Below are 23,765 nucleotides of genomic sequence, written 5' to 3'. Positions count from 1 at the left end.
GAGGCCTATATAGGAGAAATCAGTGGAGTTGGTGTTTTGATGACATAAAAATCACCAACTTATTGCCTAGGATTATCCCTGAGATATACAAGAAGAAATATATATATCACATTTTTTTATATCACTGCATCTCATGGTGGTGTGGAATATATTGTTGGGCTATATCCTGCAGTGCTCAAGGGGACCGGGGATCAAACTGGGATCAGCGGCATACAAGGCAAGTGCCTTAACCCTCGTCCTTTCTCAGCCTCTCAAATGACGAATTTTAAACATTATTTCTGATGTTTTTGAATAGTAGCAAATTGTCTCTTTGGGATTCCAATATGATTGCCATATAGTGTGATATTCTGCTCTGTTTTTAAAGCGACAGTTAAAAGGGTACTCTAAAATGGGAGGTGAAACTGCGTAATTTTGTGTTGTGATCAGTTCTTGCCTTTGTTTCTTACAGCAGGTCTCTGTGATATCAGTGAAGGGGCTGTAGTCCCAGAGGATCGCTGCAAATCTCCAACTTCTGGTAACTTGTTTTTTGTTTTGTTAGTGGTTATGACCCTACAAAATCCCATATGGCATTTCTAGATACTCATTTAAAGTATCTGTGTAGGAAATGTTTGTCACATGTTTATTATTGGACAACTATATATTGAATTAAGGGCAATAAATATCCACTGCTTTGATCTGTTTAAAAATCTTGTAACTGAACATTTTTTCCTAGTATTTATATGGGAGGAGGAACCACTGGGTCAGACATGTAGTCATCTACCATTGTTTTAGCCATTCCACCATCGTCTCATAAAATAAACCTTCCTAATCTTTAAAGTGTCAATACTTACAACCTCATGGTGACTGTCGATAGAAGTTTAATTGTTGATGACTCAGATTTGATTTTGATCAAGTAGTAACTAATGGAATTTTTTAAAAATCTTAAGCCTGGTCTCTTTTCTTATCTGTAAATACTTCAGATGAGCCGCATGGAGATATTTCAAAGGATCATTGCTTTCCATTATCTTTGGAGTCTCCTTAAGACTAAAAGGATCCTACATTTATCACTTTTTAGCAGATTGAGTTTTGCCCATTTGTGAATAAAGTTGGCTTAAAAAAAATTAACTGCAGGAGGCCAGAGTTGACTTATGTGTGCTCAGCCCTGGTTCTGTGGGAAATTGCCCTTTAAATATAGGCCCTGACTCAGGGCACACTCAGTCAGGGAGAGAACCGGCCAGAAGCCCTGCGATAGACGGCCTTGCAGAGAAAGGTCTGCCAGATGGAACAGAGCTTTCCCTCCACCTCAGGACCTTTGCTTATCTACCCACACCTGGTGCTACAGCTGCACTAACAGTGCTTCTTTGTTCTTTGTATTAACACATCACAGGTAGCATAGGTGCCATGGGGGAGAGATACGGAGTTTGAACTTAATGAAAGGCCAAAGAGCCCTTTGCCTGGTCTGTTTAAGTCAGTTCAATACCTGGACTAGCCTCCCTGTCTGTCTCATTCTTTCTGACTGACCCACTGGATGCAGGATATCAACTTGTTTTTCTTCATTGGGACTAATCAGCCACAGGGTTTGATCCCTGGAACCTTATCTAGTCCCTGAGCACCAGCAGGAGTAATAATCCTTGAGCACAGAGCCAGGAGTAAACACTGAACACTGCTGGTATGGCTCAATTTTCCCCCAACATACAATAAAAATTTGCTCCTCAAATGATTTGCTCCCTCCAGTTAAAAAAAATTTTTAATTAGTTTTTCATAACTTATCTGGCTTAGAATTTTCATCAGCTTTCTACTGCAAATTGGTTCTTAGCATAAACTACAGTGTTCTTAGATTTTTATCCTTCCATAACTACTTCAGTTGCATCAAGTAGTTATAAGAATGAGAATTATTGACAGATACATTTTGCTTTTTCTCTATTTCTATTTAGCATTTTATTAGAGCTAGATGCTTTTTTTTAATTACATGTTCCCGCAATTTACTGCACAAGGTAATCATTTCTTAAAATAAGTTCACCTCCTGTTTTTCTTAAATTTTATATTTAAATTCACTCAGTAAGCTAATAAAGCATATGGAGAAATAATCAAAACTCACATAATTGGCACCTAATATTAAGTCTGAGCATTGGTAGAATAAGTTTGAATACATAATATGGATAGGATTATTATACCAAGTTATTTCTGAACTTGGCATTTAGAATTTTGTTATCTTTTGATTATTACCCTTCTTCCTCTAATAACATATCATTGTTTTGATATATTCGACTTCTCTAAATATTATGTTATTGCCATTGCCAGTCTGTCATGGCTATCAGCCAAATTGGATCATTTGAACATGTTATATATTGTATTTTATATGTTAATTGACTATAAAATGTAACAAGATTTAGTTAAAATAAATTAATAATTGTATCTTAGGGAGAACTTTTTATAGCTGTATCTGTCAATTTTGAATAACAAACTAAAAGTATACGTGTATATTTAATTTCAAGTATACATATGTGTGTATGCACATATATACGTATACACACAAAAACAAGACAGAAAGACCCTCCAAATTCTTTCTCAAAACACAAAAATGGTTCAACATTTTCAAATAAAAAGTACTCTTTTGCCCTTACATAAAGTAGTATAGTTTAAATGTGCAGGGATTTATAACCCTAGTTATTACTTTGTTTTTCTCAGTAAAATTGAAATGCAGAGTGAAAATTTGTAACATCAGAAGTCTTGATAAATTGAAAATTTTTACCCTTATGTAAACTACTTTAGGTTTTGAGTCTTAAAGTTACATTCATTAGTTCATATCAGGAATGCTGCTTTTATAAAAAAAATAAATTGAACTTTGGTAGACAGTAGTAATATCTGAAACTACTGTTTCAGGGGATAAAAGTCAGTCATGCATAGTACTGAGACTGTATCAGTAAAAACTAGACTAAAATTCAGAAAACTATCTCTTCATTAGCACTGTACTCCCACTGTTCATTGATTTGCTTGAGAGGGCATCAGTAACATCTCCATTGTAAGACTTGTTGTTACTGTTTTTGGCATATTGAATACGCCCTGAGGGAGCTTGCCAGGCTCTGCCATGTGGGCAAGATACTCTCGGTAGCTTGCTGGGCTCTCAGAGAGGGATGGAGTAATTGAACCTGGGTCAGCCATGTGCAAGGCAAACACCCTACCTGCTGTGCTATTGCTCCAGCCCATCCTTTTATTACTTATTTATAATGTTTATTTGTATTTTTTGCTACATATTCATTTAAAAATTGTTAATACTCATTTTTACCAACTTCTGTGGATCAGTTTTCTTATTCTTTGCACAGCTGTAAGCTGTCTTCAAATTTGTTAGCTTGTGTTAGGAAAACTAATTAATTTTTCCTCTTCCAATATATGCAAGTTCTGCTTATTTATATTTCTCAAAATAAAAAAAGGATGGGATGAGCTTAACATGAATTTCTAGAGCACAAGAGGATCACATAATTAAAACCACAGAAAGTAGTATTGAGCACCTGCAGGAGTTATTTTTCAGTACAGGGCCAAGAGTAACCCCTGAGTATTGCCCAGTGTGGCCAGAAAACAAGTTATCATATAAATACATAAGGAAATATTTAAATGCAGTGTAAAATAACAAAATTAATATATCAGTATAGCTTTTAGAAATTGCAATTTTTATGGGAGAGGAAAAGTATAAAAATGAGCAGAAGTCCAAATGACACCCTCATGAATTGTAAGAGGAGGGTCTATGCATTATGGAAATGTAATCTAAGTACATTCACTTTAATAATGCTTATAGATAAAGAAACTTTGTTGGAAAACCTTGAAATCTTATGTGAGTGCAGAAGATAAGATAATCAGTATCAAAGTCCTGTTAAAAATATCCTGAAAGGGGCTGGAGCTATAGCATAGCGGGTAAGGCGCTTGCCTTGCACGCGGCTGACCTGGGTTCAATTCCCAGCATCCCATATGGTCCCCTGAGTACCGCCAGGGGTAATTCCTGAGCGCAGAGCCAGGAGTAACCCCTGTGCATCGCTGGATATGACCCAAAAAGCAAAAAAAAAATCCTGAGAAAATATGAGCATATGCTTTGCCTATTTATTAAAAAATCAGGAAATTACCTGTAATAAAAAATTAATTTTACTGTTATGATTTAGCATGAAGAGTTAATTTTGCTAACTGTAGCAAATTTATTCTGCTATTTGTGCTATCACAGAATTCACATTGCTTCACTATTGGAATATTTTTGTACCCCGTCCAAAATTAAAAGTACTTTAGAAATTGACATATTTCTCTAAAATTGACATATTCTCTAGAGAAAACCAAAGAGTAGTAGGCATTTTATATGTCTGTATAATCTTAGCAATTAGCTGTGTTCAAACAGGATATTCTGAGGACAATTTTGGAGTGAGTTTTCACAGAAATAATTACAACAGAGATCAGTGTTTTCAGTGAGAAAAAAATAAGTAATTTTTTACTTATAGGTACAACTCATATTGTCTGTTTTAATGTTGAAAATGCTAGATATTTTTATATTCATATTTAGAAGTAACACATGAAATATATTGAATAAAATAATTATTAGTAAAATGTCTGTCACTCAGATATAAGTATTCATGCTGACAGTGATAACTTTAAATATATAAAGGAGCTGGAGAGATCGTACAGTGGGGTTAGGCTCTCGCTTTGCATATGGTCAACCCAGGTTTGATCGCTGGAATCCCCATATGGTCCCATAATCTCTGACCATGACCCTAAAACAAAACAACTTAATTAAAAGATACATATTTTCACACACAAGACAATCCAGCGAGTGCAAAAAGGATATAAAGATAAATCAGATGGAGCCCAATTTTTTAGTTCAATGGAAAAGATCATTTTTGTGGGAATGTGAAAATACAAAGTCTTAGATGGTTAACATCATCCAAAGAAAGTTTCCAGTTATAGGAATTTAAAGTCATGAAGGTGATTTGTAACAGAATATTGTGAAAAAAATAATTTTGTGCTGTAGAGATATATTTGTTGATGAAAGACATCTGATGAGACAGTACTTCTTAAATTTTCTCAAGACTCCTTAACCCCCAAATATTCTATGGAAACCTGGGTCTTTAGGTATATAACAAACATTTACGGGTAGCAAATTTTTAAAAATTTGCAAACAAACTTACTTTTAAGCTATCTGACCTGTGTGGAGTTGTAACCCATGTTTAAAGAACTCTGAGTAGAATACAGCTTAGAATTGCATTTGTAATAGAATAGTCACATTAGAAATTAAAGAATTACTATGTAAGTCGGAAACTGGAAAGTGAACAAAAATCTTAATAAAAATATTATTAAAGAATTCTAAAAGTATAGTCATATTCTAAAAGTATAGTCATTATAGTTCATTATAACCATGTTTATATTATGTATCATGTAGCTATGTTATATAGTCTATGGCTAATGTAATTTAATTATGAAATAAAATGTTAAGTAAACTTATTACAAATCACAGACAAAATTATAGTTAACAATTTACCTCATTGAATTTAAATATTTAAACACATCTAAAGAATAAGTATAGTCTTTAGAATTTCAAGTCTTATATAGAATATAAATATGTCTCAAAACTATAGCACAGTAGTACTGTCCTCCTGTTCTTCATTGATTTGCTCGAGCGGGCCCAGTAATGTCTCCATTGTAAGACTTCTTGTTACTGTGTTTGGCATATGGAAAGCTTATCTCAGAACTATTAGATTTATATTTGCTGTTAAATACTGTATCTCAAAAGTTAACTCTAAAAATTTTACGGTACAATATTTTTTCAGAATTACTAGATAAATCTATTTGATAATTCATTTAATGTCTATATAAAAATCAGATAAAGCTTTTTTTTTTTTTAGATTTTTATTAGTGAAACACCATGAGGTCCAGTTGTAGATTTACAAATTTTTGTGCTTGGGTTTCAGTTATACAATGACCCACCAGTGCCCATTCTCGACCACCACTGATCCCAGTATCCTTCCCACCCTCCATGCCTCCCCCCATCCCACCCTGCCTCTGTGGCAGGGCATTCCCCCAATAAAGCTATTTTCTAACATAGATATAATTTCTCAATTGGTTGTAATTTTAGGCAAAGCTGTACCAGAGTGATTGTGTATATGCACACACATGTTATGGATTGGTCTCTCTTTGAAAGAAGATTGTTATTCTTATAGTGTTTATAAGAATTTTTCTTAGCTGTTTAGATGACATTTTCTGTGTGACCAGTGGTGTAGGAACTTGTTTCAGAGGTTACCAGATTACCGTGTTTGTGTTTTTCCCTGCAGCAGCCCTGTGTTTGTGACTGACTGTGTGTCTGTTCCTTTCATTGTCTTCATTTGTGTAGGTTCTTCATCACCACACAATTCAGATGATGAACAAAAAATGAATAATTTTATAGAAAAGGGTATAGTATATTTACTTTAAAATATTTTCTTTAATTTATGTTAAATTGATTTAGTTTTTTGACTAGATTTTGACATTTTATATCAAAATATTATTTTCAGTGAAGACCAAAAGCAGAAAGTTTTCCAAGATGGTAGCCAGTGATATAGGTAGGAAATAGAAATTTCTATTTTGTTCCTAATCCTTGCTCTATGCAATGCTAACTCCACACCAGAAAATTATCTAATGCATTGCATTTTGTATATATTAATTCGTTATCCTTTGCTGAGCAATAATCTCTTGGGCTGTGTTTCTTCTACACGCATCGGGGCAATAATGATTAAAAATTGGTTAAATTGGGGTGGCAGCTCTTCCTCTGACTTACAGTGTGACATTTTTCTACTATTTATTTTTGCTTCCTTTCAAAAATAAAACAAGGTTCAATTTATGCCATAAGTAATACAATTTTATGTTTTCGGGTTCTTTTTTAAAAACTCTTGTTTGGGGGGCTCCTCCCAGCTCAGTACTCAGGTATTGCTCCCATAGGTGCATACCAGTGACACCACTGATTAAACCTGGGCCTCTTGTATGTAAAACATTTTTCATCATAGAGTTATTTGTTCTTCTGTTGTTCTTTTTTTTTATTCTCATATGTTCAGTACCTTAATTTTTTTTAATTTTTATTTTATTAAAAAATTTTTTAATAGTGAGGCATCATGAGGTACAGTTGCAGACTTACACATTTTTGTGCTTGGGTTTCAATTATACAATGATCAAATAGGAAACCTATCATTTTCTAAAAGATTGGCTCTTTGTTCTTTAATCTACACGCCCCAAGGGTTAAATGGCTTTTTTTTTTTAAAGGATCTCTTACCCAGTGTTAAAGTAAGTGAATGAAGAGTATTTTTAATTAGTGATTTTTATTTATTGGTTTTATAAATGTCCTTCCCAAACATGCCTAAAGTTCTCAGACTAGATTGGGATAAATAATGTATTTCAAACTTTGGATTTTAATCAGACTAGGACTTTCTGATTTAAAACCATTTATATTTTCTAAGAGATTTATAAAACCTCAAAAAAATACCACTTCACTGAAAGAATAAATTTATTTTTTATATATTCAATTCAGTTTTATTTGAACTAAAACTTACTGTTACATAGTTGCTATGTTACAGCAAATTCCTCACTGCATGTACCTGGCTTGTATAAATTGGAAGAATTTTTAGGCCTCTGAAATTACATTTAACATTTTTAATTTTTTAACTGATAAGTTTAATATATGATTAAATTTCAAATATTTTAGAAGTGCCATTCATTTTTTGTTGTTGTTGCATGTTGTAAATTGAACCCTGTTTGGTCATATTAATGTTGGCTGTTAGTGCCTCTGGTCATTTGTTAAATATGGTGTTTTATTCTTGGGCAAAGGGCTTTTCATTTATGGGAGAATCAATCATTTCCCTCTCTGTATCTGCGGGATATTAAGTGAAGCAGTTGGTAACAGTTAAATTACCTTAATTGTGTACTAGCGTTTTTCCGTTATAGTTTTTTCAATCACATCCTTTAATAGTATAATCTATTTTAAGAGTTCTTTAAAGGTTATTCTACTATCATAGGATATAAAATCGTAGAAGGGACTTACCTACTTAAATATACCAATGAATTTTAAAAAATGTAATTAAGAGAGGTATCTTGCTTGCAAGAGACTTAGTACTTGATAAATATTTTAAAAATAATTTTTATCTGATTGTTAGTCCTGGGGTTTTGTTTGCTTTGTTAAATGTATTAACTAGCTTCCTGATTATATCTGTTTTGAGTAGAATATGTAACTTGAAATGTTTAAACTTGATTTTTTGAAAGACTTCAATGAGAAAATTTATTATGACTGGGAATATTGTTTGAAGGATAGCTCTTTAATGCTCTTGCTTTCTGTGTTTTTGTGATGGTTTTGTTTTGTCATGCAAGATTCTATTACTAATTTTAGAAAAGCATTAACTCTTAGTCAACTTTTAAATTTATACACGGTTATACATAATTTTTTTTCCTTCAGGAACCAGTGTTGTAAAAACTGTTGTGTATGCTTATTAATATTCATAGATATGTATGGTTTATTTTCAGTTAGAATTTTTCAGTACATATTTTTTTAAATCCCAGGATACATTCTACTTATAACCTGGGATTTAAATGACAGATTATATGGCAGAAAATTTCACTTTCTCAATTTTTCCTTCATTCAGAAAAAAAAATTAAGACTATTTATTTTCATTATTTTAATTATAACTTAACTAACTTGGGTATAATAGAGCTAATATTTATGGGATTGTTGTACAAAGTTATGCACCAAGTACCCAAGGCTGTTCGTGACTGTTTTTATGTTATTTCTCATCCACGTCTTTCTGCTTCTCCCAACTGCTTGGTAATATCAATTACATCATTCAAAATAGGGTTTACACTCATCGTTGTTCACTACTATCCATTCACTTGTTTTATTTCTCCATATACCACAGATGAAATCATTGAATGATTTTCCTTCCTCTGACTAGTTTTGCTTACCACTAATACCCTCCAGTTCCAGCCAAGTTCAGTGAACTATGAAATTTCATCTTCTTATGGAGGCATTGTTTGTTGTTGTAAAAATACATGGCAGTTTCTATACCTGTTCATCTCTTATTCCACTTCTGTCTATTCTACTAAGTGCCGCAGTGAACAGAAGAGTGTATGCATACTTTTGAATTAGTATTTTGTGGTTAGAGGTCAAAATATACTCACTTTAAGACTACTCCATTTTAGACAAAAAGGTTTTGCAGTGTAAAAAGTAATAAAGTGACATTCACTTAGCTCCCTGTGTTAACTCCTAGTTTTATAATAAAGTGTAGCATCAAATATATTAGTAAAACATAGAGAATGTCAGGGAGACATTGAAAGGAGCTTACAGTTCTCTATCTTTAAAGACCTACCCCTCTCTCTCTCTCAAGGTTGACATTTTTCATATTGACTGCTCACGTTCTCAAAATTACTAGCAGTTTTAATCCTGTTTTCCCTTAGCTAGTAAGCCTTCAGTAATGTTATTGATAGGTTCCTTGTGGTGGTTGGGGAGTGCCCTGGTGCTCAGGGGAATTATAGGATGTAGGTGATTAAACTAGGGCTTTCATATGCAAAGCCTGTGCTTCAGCCCTTTGAGCAAGCTTCCTGCCCGCCTCTCTGAGCATTCTAAACTCAGTCTGTTCCCAATATCTAATACTAACCTTGTTCTGAAGTTCCTGAAACTTCCTAAGAGGATTCTTCTCCCTCAATCTGAAACCAATTATAGCTCCAGTTTAGACGCTTAAGTGGTGCCCTAACATGGAAAGACATAAGAAATATCCCTGTGGGAAGGATGATCTCACTTCTCTGTGATATACAAAGGAATAAAATTCAGGAACTAAAAGTATCTAAGGGATAACAAACCCTTCACCTTGGACTGCAAAACCGAGGTGACCCCACACTGGGAAATGAGTGGCAGGGGATTAAGATAGGAACTAGCAGTTAGGGACAGTGGTGAGGCGTCATAAGTGTGAATAATACTGTCACCATATTACCTAAACTATGTTTTACAGTGTGTAAAAAGAAAGCATTAACCTGTGAAAGAAACTGAATAAGGCTGAAGGGTAGGTTGCCTCTGAAATATTATTATTCCTTAAGTTCCCTAATTTGACGTGAACTGCTTCAGACACTTATGCTACTGGGAGCCATGTGTTACCACCGGATGTGCTGCCTGAGCAGAAGTGTCGCCTGCTTACATGCGTGTCAGCCCATGCACTTGCTCCTCACATGCAATGGCACCTCCTTCCCCCATCTTGACATGTGTACTCTCTTAGAGCCTTCCTACTGCAATGCGGGCATGCGGATGCTACTGGGATTCCCTCTCCACTCTGGAGATAACCTGGTTCCCTCAAGCACATCACTTTCTCTCCTTCCCCGTCTCTGTTGCCTCTTGTGCTCACTCTCCCCGACCCCCTCGCTCCCCTTTCTCAGGTTCTCTAAATAAAACCTGGTTTTACTTCCAAGAGAAAAAGAGAAAGAAATTAACTGCTTTGATTAGTGTCACGTTGGAACAGGGCTGATGTACGTTAACCAATCACTTTTGAACAATCAAGTCTGAGCCCAAGCCTGGAAAATCAGTCCCCACCATTTGTTCCTTTAATTGTTCAACAATACAGTCATGGTAACAGTAATTATTTTTCTAAAGTAGTTTGCAGTTGCAATGCTCTAGGCAATGTGCCAGCCCTTTATAAATGTATATTTCTTATTCAGTGCTCTTAAACAATGTTGGTGAGCCCGTTACTTTAGCTCCCTGTTTTACAGATGAGGAGACTGCATTTAAGTAATATCTCTTATGGATTACACAGCAAGCAGATTTATATCGAGGTGGTCTAACTAGTTTATCATTTTCCACAATGTGTTTCAAAGATCAGTAACTAATATTTGTAATTTTCATAATTCCTTTCAAAAAGAATATTAAATGTTTTTGTCTGCTCATATAAAATTTTCTGGAAAAATCATGGTCCAGATATGACATTGTTTGATAGATTTTGAAACTAAATGGTCCATCTTTTCAAAAAATTATTTTATTCTACTTCATGATGAAACTATATTCTTAGCTGGATAAAATAATCTACAATTTCATGCATGTCCAATTTTAATTATTAAATTTTATGTAGAAGTAATTACTAAATTGGTTATGGAAAACTATGAGTGATATGTAATAATATTGGAAGTTTAAGTATAAACATTCAAAAGTATGGTGATCTTATGAGTATTCTTCCAAGACATAGAAATAATTGCTCTGTATAATGGAGATCTCATTTTTCTAGGCACTTTATAGTTTTCTTATGGAATTTGTTAACACAGGACCTTTTTCATTTGTCAGCTTTTGAGTTTGCAGTTACTTCATAGTTAATTGCCATTTTATAGTAAAAGCTAAAGTGACTTTGGAAATGAATTTCAATTGAAATAGTTTGTCCATTAATTCAGATGCAGTTCTTTAGCTCTGATAGGTGAGTCATATTCATTTTCTTCATATGTGAGCACCAATTTTCTTTTTTTAAGTTAAAATGTTCTAAGAGAGCTTCAGGCTATTCTATTATTATATTCTAAATCACCAGAGCACTAGATCATATAATTTTAAGGCAATTCAAACCCGTTAACTTTTCAAGTGGAGAAATTGAGCCTTGGGGAAATTAAGTTGTGCTACCAAAGTAATGGTTCATGGTGAAGACCTAACCAGGACCAAAATCTATGCTATATTTCTGTAGTATATTCTGCTCTCATGTTCTGTGGTATCTTTTCATTATACTGTATTACCAGTTTTTATAAGATGAAACATAAATTCTCAGAGTTCCATTTGGATTCACACATAATATGTATGAAAAGGTATGTATGAAATTAAATAGAATTTTGAATTATAAAGTCACTCTAAGTCATTATAAAACTTCATATTATAAAAAGTATTGAGCTTCCAGTTTATATTCTCCAACATTCTATCCATCATATGACTGATATCTGTAGTAGCTCATCTTTATGTTTAATCTACAATATGACTATTGAAAGAAGCTCATCTGAAAGAGAAGATGAGTCAAGTGTGCAGTAACACATTTTAAGGTAATTTTTCTTATTTTCACTTTGAAGTTTTATTACCCTTAATGGGACAAGAACTAAATTTTAGTCTAGTACTTTAAAGCCATTATAAAAGCCTGAGTTTCTCCAATTAATTCTCTTTTCTTTTTCAGGGTAACTCAAATGAAGAATAAGAAATATTGTATATTCAATGTTTAATTCTATTTCTGAATGTATTTTGCATTAAATTTCCTGATAAAGTCTGCTCATTAGTCCGTGTTTTCTATCACAACACCTTTTATTTATCTCTAAAGAATGATGTCATTATTATATTACAAGGCTATACAGTGATCTTTCTAAAAATGACTTGCTGTTTGTTTCCTAGGATAAAAACATTAGTCCAAATTAGAATTATATTATTGAAATCATTTCTTTTACAACTGTTTTTAGAACAGCACTAAATTTATCCATTTCTGCTGTGATTTTTCTTGTATTTTGCCAAGGCTGCCGTCATAGGATCCTTTATTTTGAATTCTTCTGGGGGTGCTACACGCACCACTGCCGAGGGTGTACTCCTTGCTCTCAGGAGTCATTCTTGCTGAGGTTCAGAGGACTTCATGGGTTTCCAGGGCCAGACCCGCTACTGCCATGTGCGAGATTAGCACCCTACCTGCTGCACTGTTGCTTTGCTCCACATAATAGATCGGACGGTTTACACAACAGAAATCGATTTTGTCTAGAGTAGTTCTGGACACTAGAACTCCTGAGCAATGGTGTTGTGCGACTTCTAATTCTCTTCCTTTTACCTGTAGATGGCTACATTCTCAGTATGTCCTCAATTCTCTCTCTCTCTGTCTCTCTCCCTCTCTCCCTCTCTCTCTCTTTTTCCAGGCATGTGTACCCTAGTAGGTTTATGCTTCCATTTGTCCTTTTTCCTCTTTAAGGACTAGTCTGACTGGTTTTATTTATTTATTTTGGGAGGGCCTTGGGGTGGTTAGGTGTGGGAAGCTGGGTCACAGCCAGCGATGCTCAGGGGTTACTCCCAGCTCTGCACTCAGGAATTACTCCTGGTGGTGCTCAGGGTACCATATGGGATGCTGGGCATCAAACCTCAATTGGCTACAGGCAGAGCAAACTCTCTTCTAAGGATATAATCTAAAATACATGTTTATTTGTATTTTTTATTTCTCTACATCTTTTGAAAAACACTTTATTAACAGTGTTACTCTTTACAGTCCAAACTTTTTAAAATATAGTTGTAACAGTTGGAAAATGCTTGCAAAGAACAATATATAAATAATATTAAATTCAGTACAACTGTTTAAATAAAATTCAGTGGTGCAAGTTAGATCCTGGAGGTCTGAAAACAGATCTTTGCCTTTGAGCAAATCAGTGGTCCAGTAAAAAGCCCCATCACAATATGCAGCAGTTTTCTATACTCATCAAAGCTTTCAGTTCTTTCTCTCTCTCTCTCTTTAATTTAGCTGTAATAAACACAGATTAACAAAGGTTAATCTTTTAATCCTTGTCAGTTTCATATTTGAGGAGATTGTCCAAATGTCACAGTACTGTGGTATAAATCTCTCTTTATTCTTGAACACTGAACTGATTGGGTTGAAGATCAGAGAGTATCTCAGGAAGAAATAATCGACTTTGCTGTTAATCATTTTGTGACATTTATATAGTTATTGAAGTCATATAACTACCTAAATATTTATTATAGGCAGCTTTGACCTTTCAGTGTTAAATGTTACTAAAATGTTGAAATTAGAGAAAGTGAAAACATTTGAAAACTGGTAAGCTATGGCTGATATTTAGCTATGGTCAATATTAAGACGGGGGCCAAAGCACTGAAGGGAGTACTGTAGTACTGTATTTAACTTGCTTGCAGTCAATGTGGGGTTTGATCCCATATGTTCTCCAGCCCCACCAAGAAGAACCCTGAGTGCAGAGCCAGAGTAAGCTCTGAGCAGAGCCAGTTGTGACCCAAAAAAACAGTACATAAAGTAATGTTAGGGAAAAAAATATATATGGGAAGGACTATTTTAGAATTTGTAAAAAAAAATTAGAAATCATAAAGTCGTAAAATAAATTAGAAATCATAGGGGAAATTAAAGATGACACATGTGGAAAGGAAATGTGGAAATTTCTTGCTTGTGATACATATATATATATATATTTTTTTTTTTTTTCCTTTTGATGGGGGTTGGACTTCTGAGCCACACATAGCAGTAATTGACCAGCTGATTAACGCTTTTGTGCTTCAGCCGAAGGATGTGGCGCTGTTTGGACCCTGTATTGCTGGGGACTACCAGGGCCACTTAGGCAATGCGGAGGCTTGTGAATGTAGAGAAATGTGTATGTGTATATGCATTTCATGCATTTATATATACTGTGTGTATGCGTATACATGTACTGTATATGTGTGTGTATATATATGATATATATACATATATACATACACATAGTTACTAAATGAAAGCTTTGTCATAATGATGATCCCTTTCTGTCCCAACTGCCTTCTCTCCCAACACTTGAGACAGGCTCCAACTGTGAACCAATCCTCCTTCCCTTGTTTCTACTATCCTTGGGTATTAATTTTACATTATTATTATTATTTATTATTATTATTATTAAATGAAAGCTTTGTAAGATGTTCTTCTGACTGTTATTTCCATACCCAGTAAGGGATAAACCTGAGACAGCTAGTAAATTTCTTGATTATTTCTCTTCTAAACTTAGCTATTTATTAAAATTTATTTTGGAATTGAACTTTTGCAAAGGTTGGGCTTATAGTAGCGCATTCCATTCCGCACTTAAAGTTTTGGCTTTTGGGATTTTGGCTTTTCGTGCTTTGGTTTGGTTTGGTTTGACTTCATGCAAGGCAATACTTCATTCGGTTATTATTACAACTTTTCACATTTGTCCTTTATGTTACGTATTGTACTCAATGCTTTGCTTATTTTTATGGTCCTCACAGCTCTGTAATTGACATTACTATCTACTCTCATTTTACAAGTGAAGGAATTTGGGTTAAAATGACATGTCTTCAAACCCAGATTTGATCTTATTTCAGACCCAGTCCTCATGACTGTATTTTATCCCACATTTTATAAACTAGATGTTCAAGACATTTTGTTGTGGGCTTATTTTATATGTAGAGGTTTGATGAGTTATTCTGGATTCCTTTGTTGAGGAAGTCTTCCATAAAGTGTGATCCATAAGCACTCACTTCTCTGGGGAGCCTCTTAAAGGTGTAGTATCTCAGACCTGATGGGAGTACAGAATGTACATTTAACTGGGTACCACATAGCAGGTGCCCATATACAGATCTGAGAACCAGTGGACCTGCAGGCAACTATTTCTGCACATCACATGGTAGTGTCAAGAGAGGCAACCGTGAGCCGGAGAGACAATACAGCTAGGAAGGTACTTGCCTGGGAGTATCTCCTGAGTACTCCACCTGCCATCACCACCCCCCAAAAAAGAAAGAAAAGAAAAAGAGAGGCATCCACCGCATCTGATTCTTAAAAAGTTTCAGCTACCTATTCAAGACCAATTTTCTGATTTGCTAACTCATATAGAATGCACATTATGTTGATACTATTTCATTAGTCCTTGCACATCACACTATGATATTTGGTACAAGTCTCTGAGCTCTTTTGAGCACAGAACACTGAATTTAAGAGGATGATTCTTTGGATATTAATAAGGGAATCTAATGTGAAATAGAATAGTGCGACAGGCCTGTGTGCATAACTAGCCATATTTATTGTATTGCCTATTTTAGGTTTATATTACATTGACAATTTATCTTTTAACCGAGATAAAAATCTTAATGACAGTAGGATAAAACTGATTCATACATTTGACCCGTTGATTTTTTTTTGTTTGTTTTAAGGATGCTAATTTGATTAATGATGCTTAGAAGTGAGGACTTGATTTCCCCTTCCCTTCCCTGTTTGCCTGATACCACTTTCCTAATGCTGAATTTGTCATTTTTTTAGATGTGGAAGTTTTGTACTGGATTTCTCTTTGTTTACATGGCACCCTTGTGGACTAGCAGGGTCTGTGCTTTAAATATCTCCTAACAGTCCAAAGTTTAACACAATATATGCATCCGTGTATTAACATTCAAATGCTATTTTTTCATATGGGAAGCACTCTTTCTGCGCATGAATTACCACTAACAAAGTAGTAGTAGTTGAACGACTCCTAACTTTAAATCACTTCAGTTTAAGCAATAACTGATTTTGAGGATGGAAAGTGAATTTCAGTAAGTTTGCATAGTGTTCTAAATAGAAATAAAAGCATCTGCACTTTAACTTTTCTTGTAAATACTATAATGATAGAATATGACTATTTTACTACTAAAATATAGAGGTAATAACTTAACATCAAGAAAATGTTAAGCAAAATACTTTGATATAAAGAAGTACTTTAATTTGACTGTAGATGTAGGTTTGCCTGTGCTCTAGAACTTTGCTTAAAAATGCAAGCCCAGTGGCTTTGGAAATGAGCAGCTGGAAATATTTTATTAAATGGCCTACCCGAACTCAATCTTAAGTCTCTGTTGTTCTTAACTGCAACACCTTCCTTCTCAGAAATGACTTTGCTTCTCTTAGAAAAGCCTCTTTCCTATGAGCCAATAAAGTTACTTAACAGAATTTTAAGGCTTTCTTTAAACGTTTCAAACAACGATGATAATGTGAAGTAAGTAGATTTTTTTAAGTCGAAAGCAAGATTTACTTTCCACCCATAATATCATCTAATCATTCTTTTCATTATGTAGCATTCAGATTTAGTAATGAAAAATTCACTTCTATCTTGAAGATTAGTTATAATAATATAAGCAGATATTCTTCAGAATTTTAAAAATGCATTTTATTTTTCAGCAAAGATGTCAAGGAAGTTAAGCTTGCCTACTGACCTAAAGCCTGATTTAGGTAAGTAAAATAAATCATAAAAAAATAATAGCAAACTCCCTTCAATGGGAAGATAAGTAAGAAAATAAAAAGATTTTTAAATAACCAGAGACTAGACTTTTACCAGCAATAAAATTCTAAATGAGTAAAATATCTACAGAATAATGTTAAGGTACTATCTGAATATAAGATAATTATAAACTCAAGTAAGCATAAATAGTATATTTCTTCAACGTTTATACTTTATATCAAAATATAAAATTGAATATTAAATTTATGCAATAATTTATTTTACCATCTAAAAACTTAATGATATACAATTTATAAAGGTATTTCATTAAAGTGTGATTTTCTTTTAAATTAGGGACATTGGTCTGTTGAGGAAGTAACTGAAATTCTCAATAAAAATTTAAATAACTTCATAAGTGAAACCTGATTTTTCACCTATTGTGGCAAACTCTAATGAGATTGAATTTAGTATCATTGTTATTTCGGAAAATATAAATTTAAATTGAATTATTTTAATTCAATTTAAATTTATTCTAATATTGTAGCACACCGTGATTTTTAACTTTCTCTTCAGTAATAAGTGGATCCGTGAGGTAACATATAGAATTGGTACCACAGTATACTTATATTTAAACCTATATATTATTTTTCTGTTTTCTCCAAATTTTTCCATTTTGTCATTTTGAAAAAAAAAGTCTACCCTCTCTTAAACCTGGCTACTTTTTCTCCGATTTCCACCCATCAATATTACATATGGTTTTGTAAAAAATTCTTCCCTCTCCTTTTTATTTGCTCATCAACTGTGCTTGCCAGGAGTCACACACTCTGAGATGTTGCACATGTGTTCACTGGGGTCACATCATTTCAGTTGTGGTTTTGTAGAAGGCAATGTTTTCTTTTCCTTTTTTTATTCCATTTTTTTAATGTTTTATTTTACTGTGGACAAAAGCCACAACTGTTGATGCAGTTTTATTATTGAAATTGATTAGATTACAAAGCTTTAATATTAAAATCAATAAGTATTAAAAATCAGTTATTTATGTGAAAATGATTATATCTGATCATAGGATTGTCAAGTTCTTGTCTAAGAATTTCTTAAGCTGTTTGTTGCTAGTCACACCTTCTGTGTTCTTGGTTTTTTGTTTGTTGAGTTGACCTGGTTTCTAGGCTACTTTTCCATCCAATTTGGTGCGCTCCCAATGGAATTTCAGTATTGAGGAATTAGGTGTTACATGGTTCAGACCTCAGGATCTACATGGTGGGGGGGTGCTATGAGAGGTGGGTGAGGCTGCTGGGGCTCTTGGAAATATGTGGGATTGGGGGCAGGCTGTCCACCCTAACTAATGCTGAGAAGACCCCAGAGTTTCTGAGCCTGGACACTGGGATACCTGAAATTATTCATAGTTTGGCATCTCTGCAGAGAATATCATGAATTGGTGGAGTAGAGCCCTTGGCATGGCTGCAGTGGTGGGATGTGGGTGGCATTCCTGAGCATCAGCTGGGTGGGGACATGGCACACCAGCCTCCTGGGGACCCCTCAGAGTTTTCTGCTGTGGGACCAGTGTTTCCATGCATTTTAGCTGGTTGGTGTTCATATCCTGCGAGATGAAGTCGGGACTTGGTATAGCAGGGCCAGTGGGTGAATTAACGTGATGGTGACGATAGTCGGCAACTTTTTCAAAATAAATGAGTTTCCTGGATTATTATGAACCTCTCAGACCTTTACTCTTTGGTGGCATGTTGAAAATACTTCCTTTTTCTTTATAAAGCTTTCTGTGCAAGTAAGCCATTATGAAAAATATATTATCACATTTTTTTTACTGTATGTCTGGCTCAAAAACAAGTGATGTTTCAATAGAGATAAAATAAGATTTCATGTAATAAATATAAATCTGGGATTTCTTAAAATATTTATTTTTAATTTTAGAAATTTCTATTGCCGTTGATTGAGTAAGAAGAATGTTGTGTAGGATGATTTCTCCTACCCCTATCTTAGAAATAACCAGATTTTCTCCCATGCATTTGATCACCCACATAATCATCTCATTATTCTCTAGATTGCTTGGCTATTTTTATATTCATAATACAAACTTAGCTATTACTGGTTCATTTAATCATACTGATGTTAACACTTCCAAATTGTAGTCTTATTTATACTGATAAATAGCATGTGATTATGAGAGAATGGCACAGTATGTTTTTTTATCAGTCAGAAATTCTGATCTTGAATATCGGAAAAATAGTTTAGTGGAAACCTACATCAGCACCGATATAAAGGAGGAAGAGTCATTCATTCCTAAAATGTAAAATTGAATATATTTTGAAAAAAGAGCATAGTCACTGTAAAACAAAAGTCGTAGTTTGAGGCCACTTGCATCAGAAACCTAACACTAAAAAAATTTTTTTTAGACAGAGGCTCCAAAATTTTCAGAAGTCTCAAAAAGATGTTTCTGATTTCATAACATTAAATACTGGTTACTAGCCTGGTTTATGGCACTTACTACTTCAAAGTACTTACTACTTCAAACATTTGAGAAAAGATGTAGAAGCACTTTTAAAATTAATAAAAGTTTAATATTGTTTGGGTATTGGTCAGCGAAGTTCAGCACTTACTCCTGCTTTGCACTCCGGGATCACTCCTGGTGGGTTTTGGGAGACCGTGTGTGGTGCTGGGGCTCAAACTCAGGTTGACCAAAAGCAAGGTCATACACACACCCTGCCCACTGAACTATCTCCAGCTCCAGTGAAAGGGTGTGTGTGTGTGTGTGTGTGTGTGTGTGTGTGTGTGTGTGTGTGTAAGCGTAATTTTTATACACTTCTAAATTGTACAATAGATTGCTCTATTGGTCTAAGTTTCCCTCTCCATCTCTTCATTTGAATGTCCAAAGCAATCTCCCATTTTCCCTCAGTTAGGTCTCTTCACGTTATTGTACTATTAAACCTTTTTTGACTTTTAAACTATTTAAATTTATTTAGATGTTTTGTAAGACAGCATATAGACCTCAGTTTTACGTGTTCCCACACCACACCTACCAGCAAAAAGGCAATATCTCACCATCGAAGTCCAGTGTCAAGTTCTTCAGGCCTCTCCCTAACCCTGAAATAACAGTTCATGGAAGACTTTCCTTGGAGTTTGTTCTCTTGGTTTGCTCCTACATAGCCCACCTGAGTGAGACCGTCAGAACTTACCTAAATTTTCTAACCTACCTTGCTTAGTGTGACCCCCTCTAGTTATACCACAAGTATTGTAGCATCTTTTCTAAACAGTACGATCCTTTTGCGTAGCGTATGTCCCACTTCCTGTTTAGCCATCAGGGTCAGGCACTTGAATTGCTTCCATATCTGGGCTATTACGCGTACTGCTACAAACAACAAAGATGTGTATATGACTTAGGAGGTTAGAGTTTTTGTGTTCTTTTGTGGGATCATATAGTACAACTTTTAAAAAACTACATTGAGAAACTTATAGATCATTTTCCACAGGGTCTGAGCCAATTTACATTTCCACCAACAGTATCTGAGGATTTCATCTTCTCACCCTCAGCAACACTAATTGCTTTTGTATCAATAGGCCCATCCCCTTAGCTGTCATGTGAAATTTCAGTGTCCTTTTGATTTGCCTTTCCCTCCTAATGAAAGTGAGCATTCATGAGCCTCTCCTCCATCTCTGTGTCTTCTTGGTGAAATGTCAGTTCAGTACTTCACACCTTATCTTCATGGGGTTGTTTGTTGTTGAGTTTTGTGAGTTCTTTATAGATCTTGCATATTAGCATTTTATTATATCTATGATGTGTGACCATTTAATAAATCATCTTTGTTTCAGCAATAGTTTGTTTTGTAGTGCAGATTTTTCTTCAGTTTCATCATTTAATATTCATTTTATTTTCCTTACCCATGGAAATAAATTGCTGAAGAGAGCACTGAGGCCAATTTCATGGAGTGTTTTGCATATATTTTCTCCAGTGTATTTTATGGGTTTGAGCCTGACATCCAGTTCTTTATTTGAATTCATTTTGAGTTAACTTTTTATTGTATGAGAGTGATACAATTATGTTCTTTTGCATGTGCCTATCTAGTTTTTTCTGTGGCATTTGTTGAAGACACATTTATTTCTTCATTGGCTTCTTTGTAGTAAATTTTAAGAGGGTTTAACTTTGGGCTTTAAATTCTGTTCTCTGAATGTGTGTCCATTTTTCATTTTAAAATGATTGCTTTTTTTATTAAAAATTTTTTTAATAGTGAGGCATCATGAGGTACAGTTGCAGACTTACACATCTTTGTGCTTGGGTTTCAATTATACAATGATCAAATACCCATCCCTCCACCAGTGCTCATTTCCCACCACCACGGGTCCCAGTATCCCTCCCACCCCCCAACCCTCATCCCATCCTATGTGTGCCCATTTTTATTCTGATAACGCTGTTTTGATCACCATAGCTTTTATTATATAATTTATGTTAAGGAATATGATATCTCTTATATTCTTCTTAGGACTGTTTGGGCTAGTTCATAGTCTTTTTATGGTTCTATAATAATTTCCTTGAAGAATACATTAAATTTTTTATAAGAATTGCATTGAATCATTTTAACTTTGCTAAATCTTTCAATCATGAGCACAGACTTTCTTTCTTCTCATGTTTCTTCTATTTTACCAGTGGCAAAATTTTTGGTGTACAGTTCTTTCACCTCCTTTACTGATTTCTTAGGCATTTAATTTTTGGGTGATGCAATTATAAAAGAAACAGCTCTAAATTTCTTTTCCTTTTAGTGCATTGCTTACATGTGGAAATACAACCGAGTTTTATTTGTTGATTTTGCAGCCTACACCTTGACTGTATTGACTTTTTGTTTCTAATATTTCCTCAATGGAGTCATTCTGATTTACTGTATTTATTATCATGACATTTTCATATAGCAATAATACAACATTTAAAAAAATTTTGGAATCCAGCTTCTTTTTTTACATTTTGTATTTCTTTTCTTTTTGTCTTGCCTAATTGTTGTGGCTAAAGCTTCCAGTAATCCCAGAGGGTCAGAAACTTTATGGTAGAGTATGACTCTCATGTGGCATGCCTCATCTGTGGCTCTATCCCTGGCATATGGTACTGAAAATACACTCACAGAGACACACACACACACAGAGACACATACACACGCGCACAAGTACTTCTAAATTTTTTTTTTTTTATTATTGAGAGGTTTTTTGTTTGTTTTTTTTAAATTGTTTTGTTGTTTTTTGGGCCACACTCGGCGATGCTCAGGGGTTACAACCCTGTTTCTGGCTCTGCATTCAGGAATTACTCCTGGAAGCATTGGGGGCCACATGGAATGCCAGGGATCGAAACCTGTTCAGCCACGTGAAAGGAAAACGCCCTATCCACTGTACTGTTGCTCTGGCCCCTCTATTTTTTTAATTGGTTTTTGGGCCACATCCTGTGATGCTTCAGGGTGTTACTCCTTGCTCTGCACTCAAGAATTACTCCTGGTGGTATGGAGTACCAGGGATGGAACTAGGGTCAGCTGCCTTCGAGGTAAACACCATATTCACTGTATCTGTACTATCACTCTGATCTCCCTAATATTCTTTTGAATAATAATGTTAAGAGTGTTTGGAGAGAGACCTTTAAATAATTTTCCAGTTTCCAGAGGTTTTCATTGCTCTTTTAATGTTTCCTGTTTTTTTTTTAATATAGTTCTCTTCTATTTCATTATTTGCATATAGGAAAGTATTGGACTTTTGCATGTTAATTTTGTAGCATGCCTCTTTACTGTATACATCAATTGTTTCTAGGAACTCATTTGTAAAGTCTTTAGGATTTTCTAAGTATAATATCGTGTCATCATAGTGAAAGCTTGAATTCTTCCTTTCCTTCTAGATGGCCCTTGGTATCTTTTTCTTGCTTAATTTCCATAACAACTGCTTCCAATACTATCTTGTGTAAAAGTGATGAGAGTGGGCACCCTTGTCTTATGCCTGATCTTAAGGAAAAGGATTTTAGGTTTCCCCCTTGAGCAAATATGTTTGCTGTAGACTTGTGATAAATGGCTTTGACAATCTTGAGGAAAGTTCCTTCAGTTCCCATTTTATGGAGGGTTGTTATCATGAATGGATATTGGATCTTGTCAAATGTTTATGTCTGTTGGTAGAATCAATACTGAGTGACCTGGAGATGAAATGGCACAATTCTGAATGCAGATTCCTAGCTGTGAATTCCTGTGCTTGTTTTTTAATCTCATTTTTTTGGAGTCTGTGTTTCGTTTCTAGAACTCAGTCAGGTCTACTCTAGACAGCAGGCTTTTGTTTCCAATCTGTCCGCTGTGTGCCTTCTGATTGGTGAGTTCAGGCCATTGGCATTTAGGAAAGTTACTGATATGAAAGAATTTGCTGTCATTTTTCGGTGTTTCCTATGTGTTATTACAGTTGGTCTCTAAGCTTTCTCTTGTATTCTTTCTTTGTACTTTGATATCTCTCTTTTGTATAGTGACTGGATTCCCTTTTTCTCTTCTTACTTGTTTCCTCCTAAGTCATTTTGTTAGGAGGTTACCATGAGATTTTCAACCAGTGTTGAAAGCAAATGAGTCTTGACCAGGAGCCCATCATTAAGCTCCTTTTTTTTTTTTACCTAAGTATATGTTTTCAGTATCTTTCTACAAGTGTTTTTTTGTTTTTGTTTTCTACATTGTATAGAAGACCCTTTAGTATTTCTTAAATTCTTTCAGCTATTTTTATTTATTTTCTGCCTGCGTCTTTTAGGATTCTCTCCCTTCATTTTTATCATTTTAATTACTTTTTTTTTTTTTTTTTTTTTTTTGCTTTTTGGGTCACACCCAGCGATGCTCAGGGTTTACTCCGGGCTCTGC

General features: G+C 34.5%; 1 protein-coding gene across 6 annotated transcripts in view; it reads left to right on the top strand.

The window, feature by feature from the left end:
* STXBP5 (syntaxin binding protein 5) overlaps nt 1-23,765 on the top strand; it is a 180,483-nt gene that overhangs the window by 125,172 nt on the left and 31,546 nt on the right. Inside the window, exons 19-22 of one of the 6 annotated variants that reach the window (XM_056126390.1) lie at nt 452-514; nt 6,341-6,400; nt 6,501-6,548; nt 16,866-16,916. In XM_056126390.1, coding sequence (XP_055982365.1) covers nt 452-514; nt 6,341-6,400; nt 6,501-6,548; nt 16,866-16,916 — 222 coding nt within the window. Of the gene's footprint in view, nt 1-448; nt 515-6,340; nt 6,401-6,500; nt 6,549-16,865; nt 16,917-23,765 lie in introns of all 6 variants that reach the window. The other 5 variants (XM_056126389.1, XM_056126392.1, XM_056126391.1 and 2 more) reach the window with 5 other exon arrangements.

Source organism: Sorex fumeus, unplaced genomic scaffold (genome assembly GCF_029834395.1).
Source record: "Sorex fumeus unplaced genomic scaffold, SorFum_2.1 ptg000061l, whole genome shotgun sequence".
In the NCBI taxonomy this organism is placed as follows: Eukaryota; Metazoa; Chordata; class Mammalia; order Eulipotyphla; family Soricidae; genus Sorex; species Sorex fumeus.
This window is presented reverse-complemented; position numbering and strand designations above follow the sequence as displayed.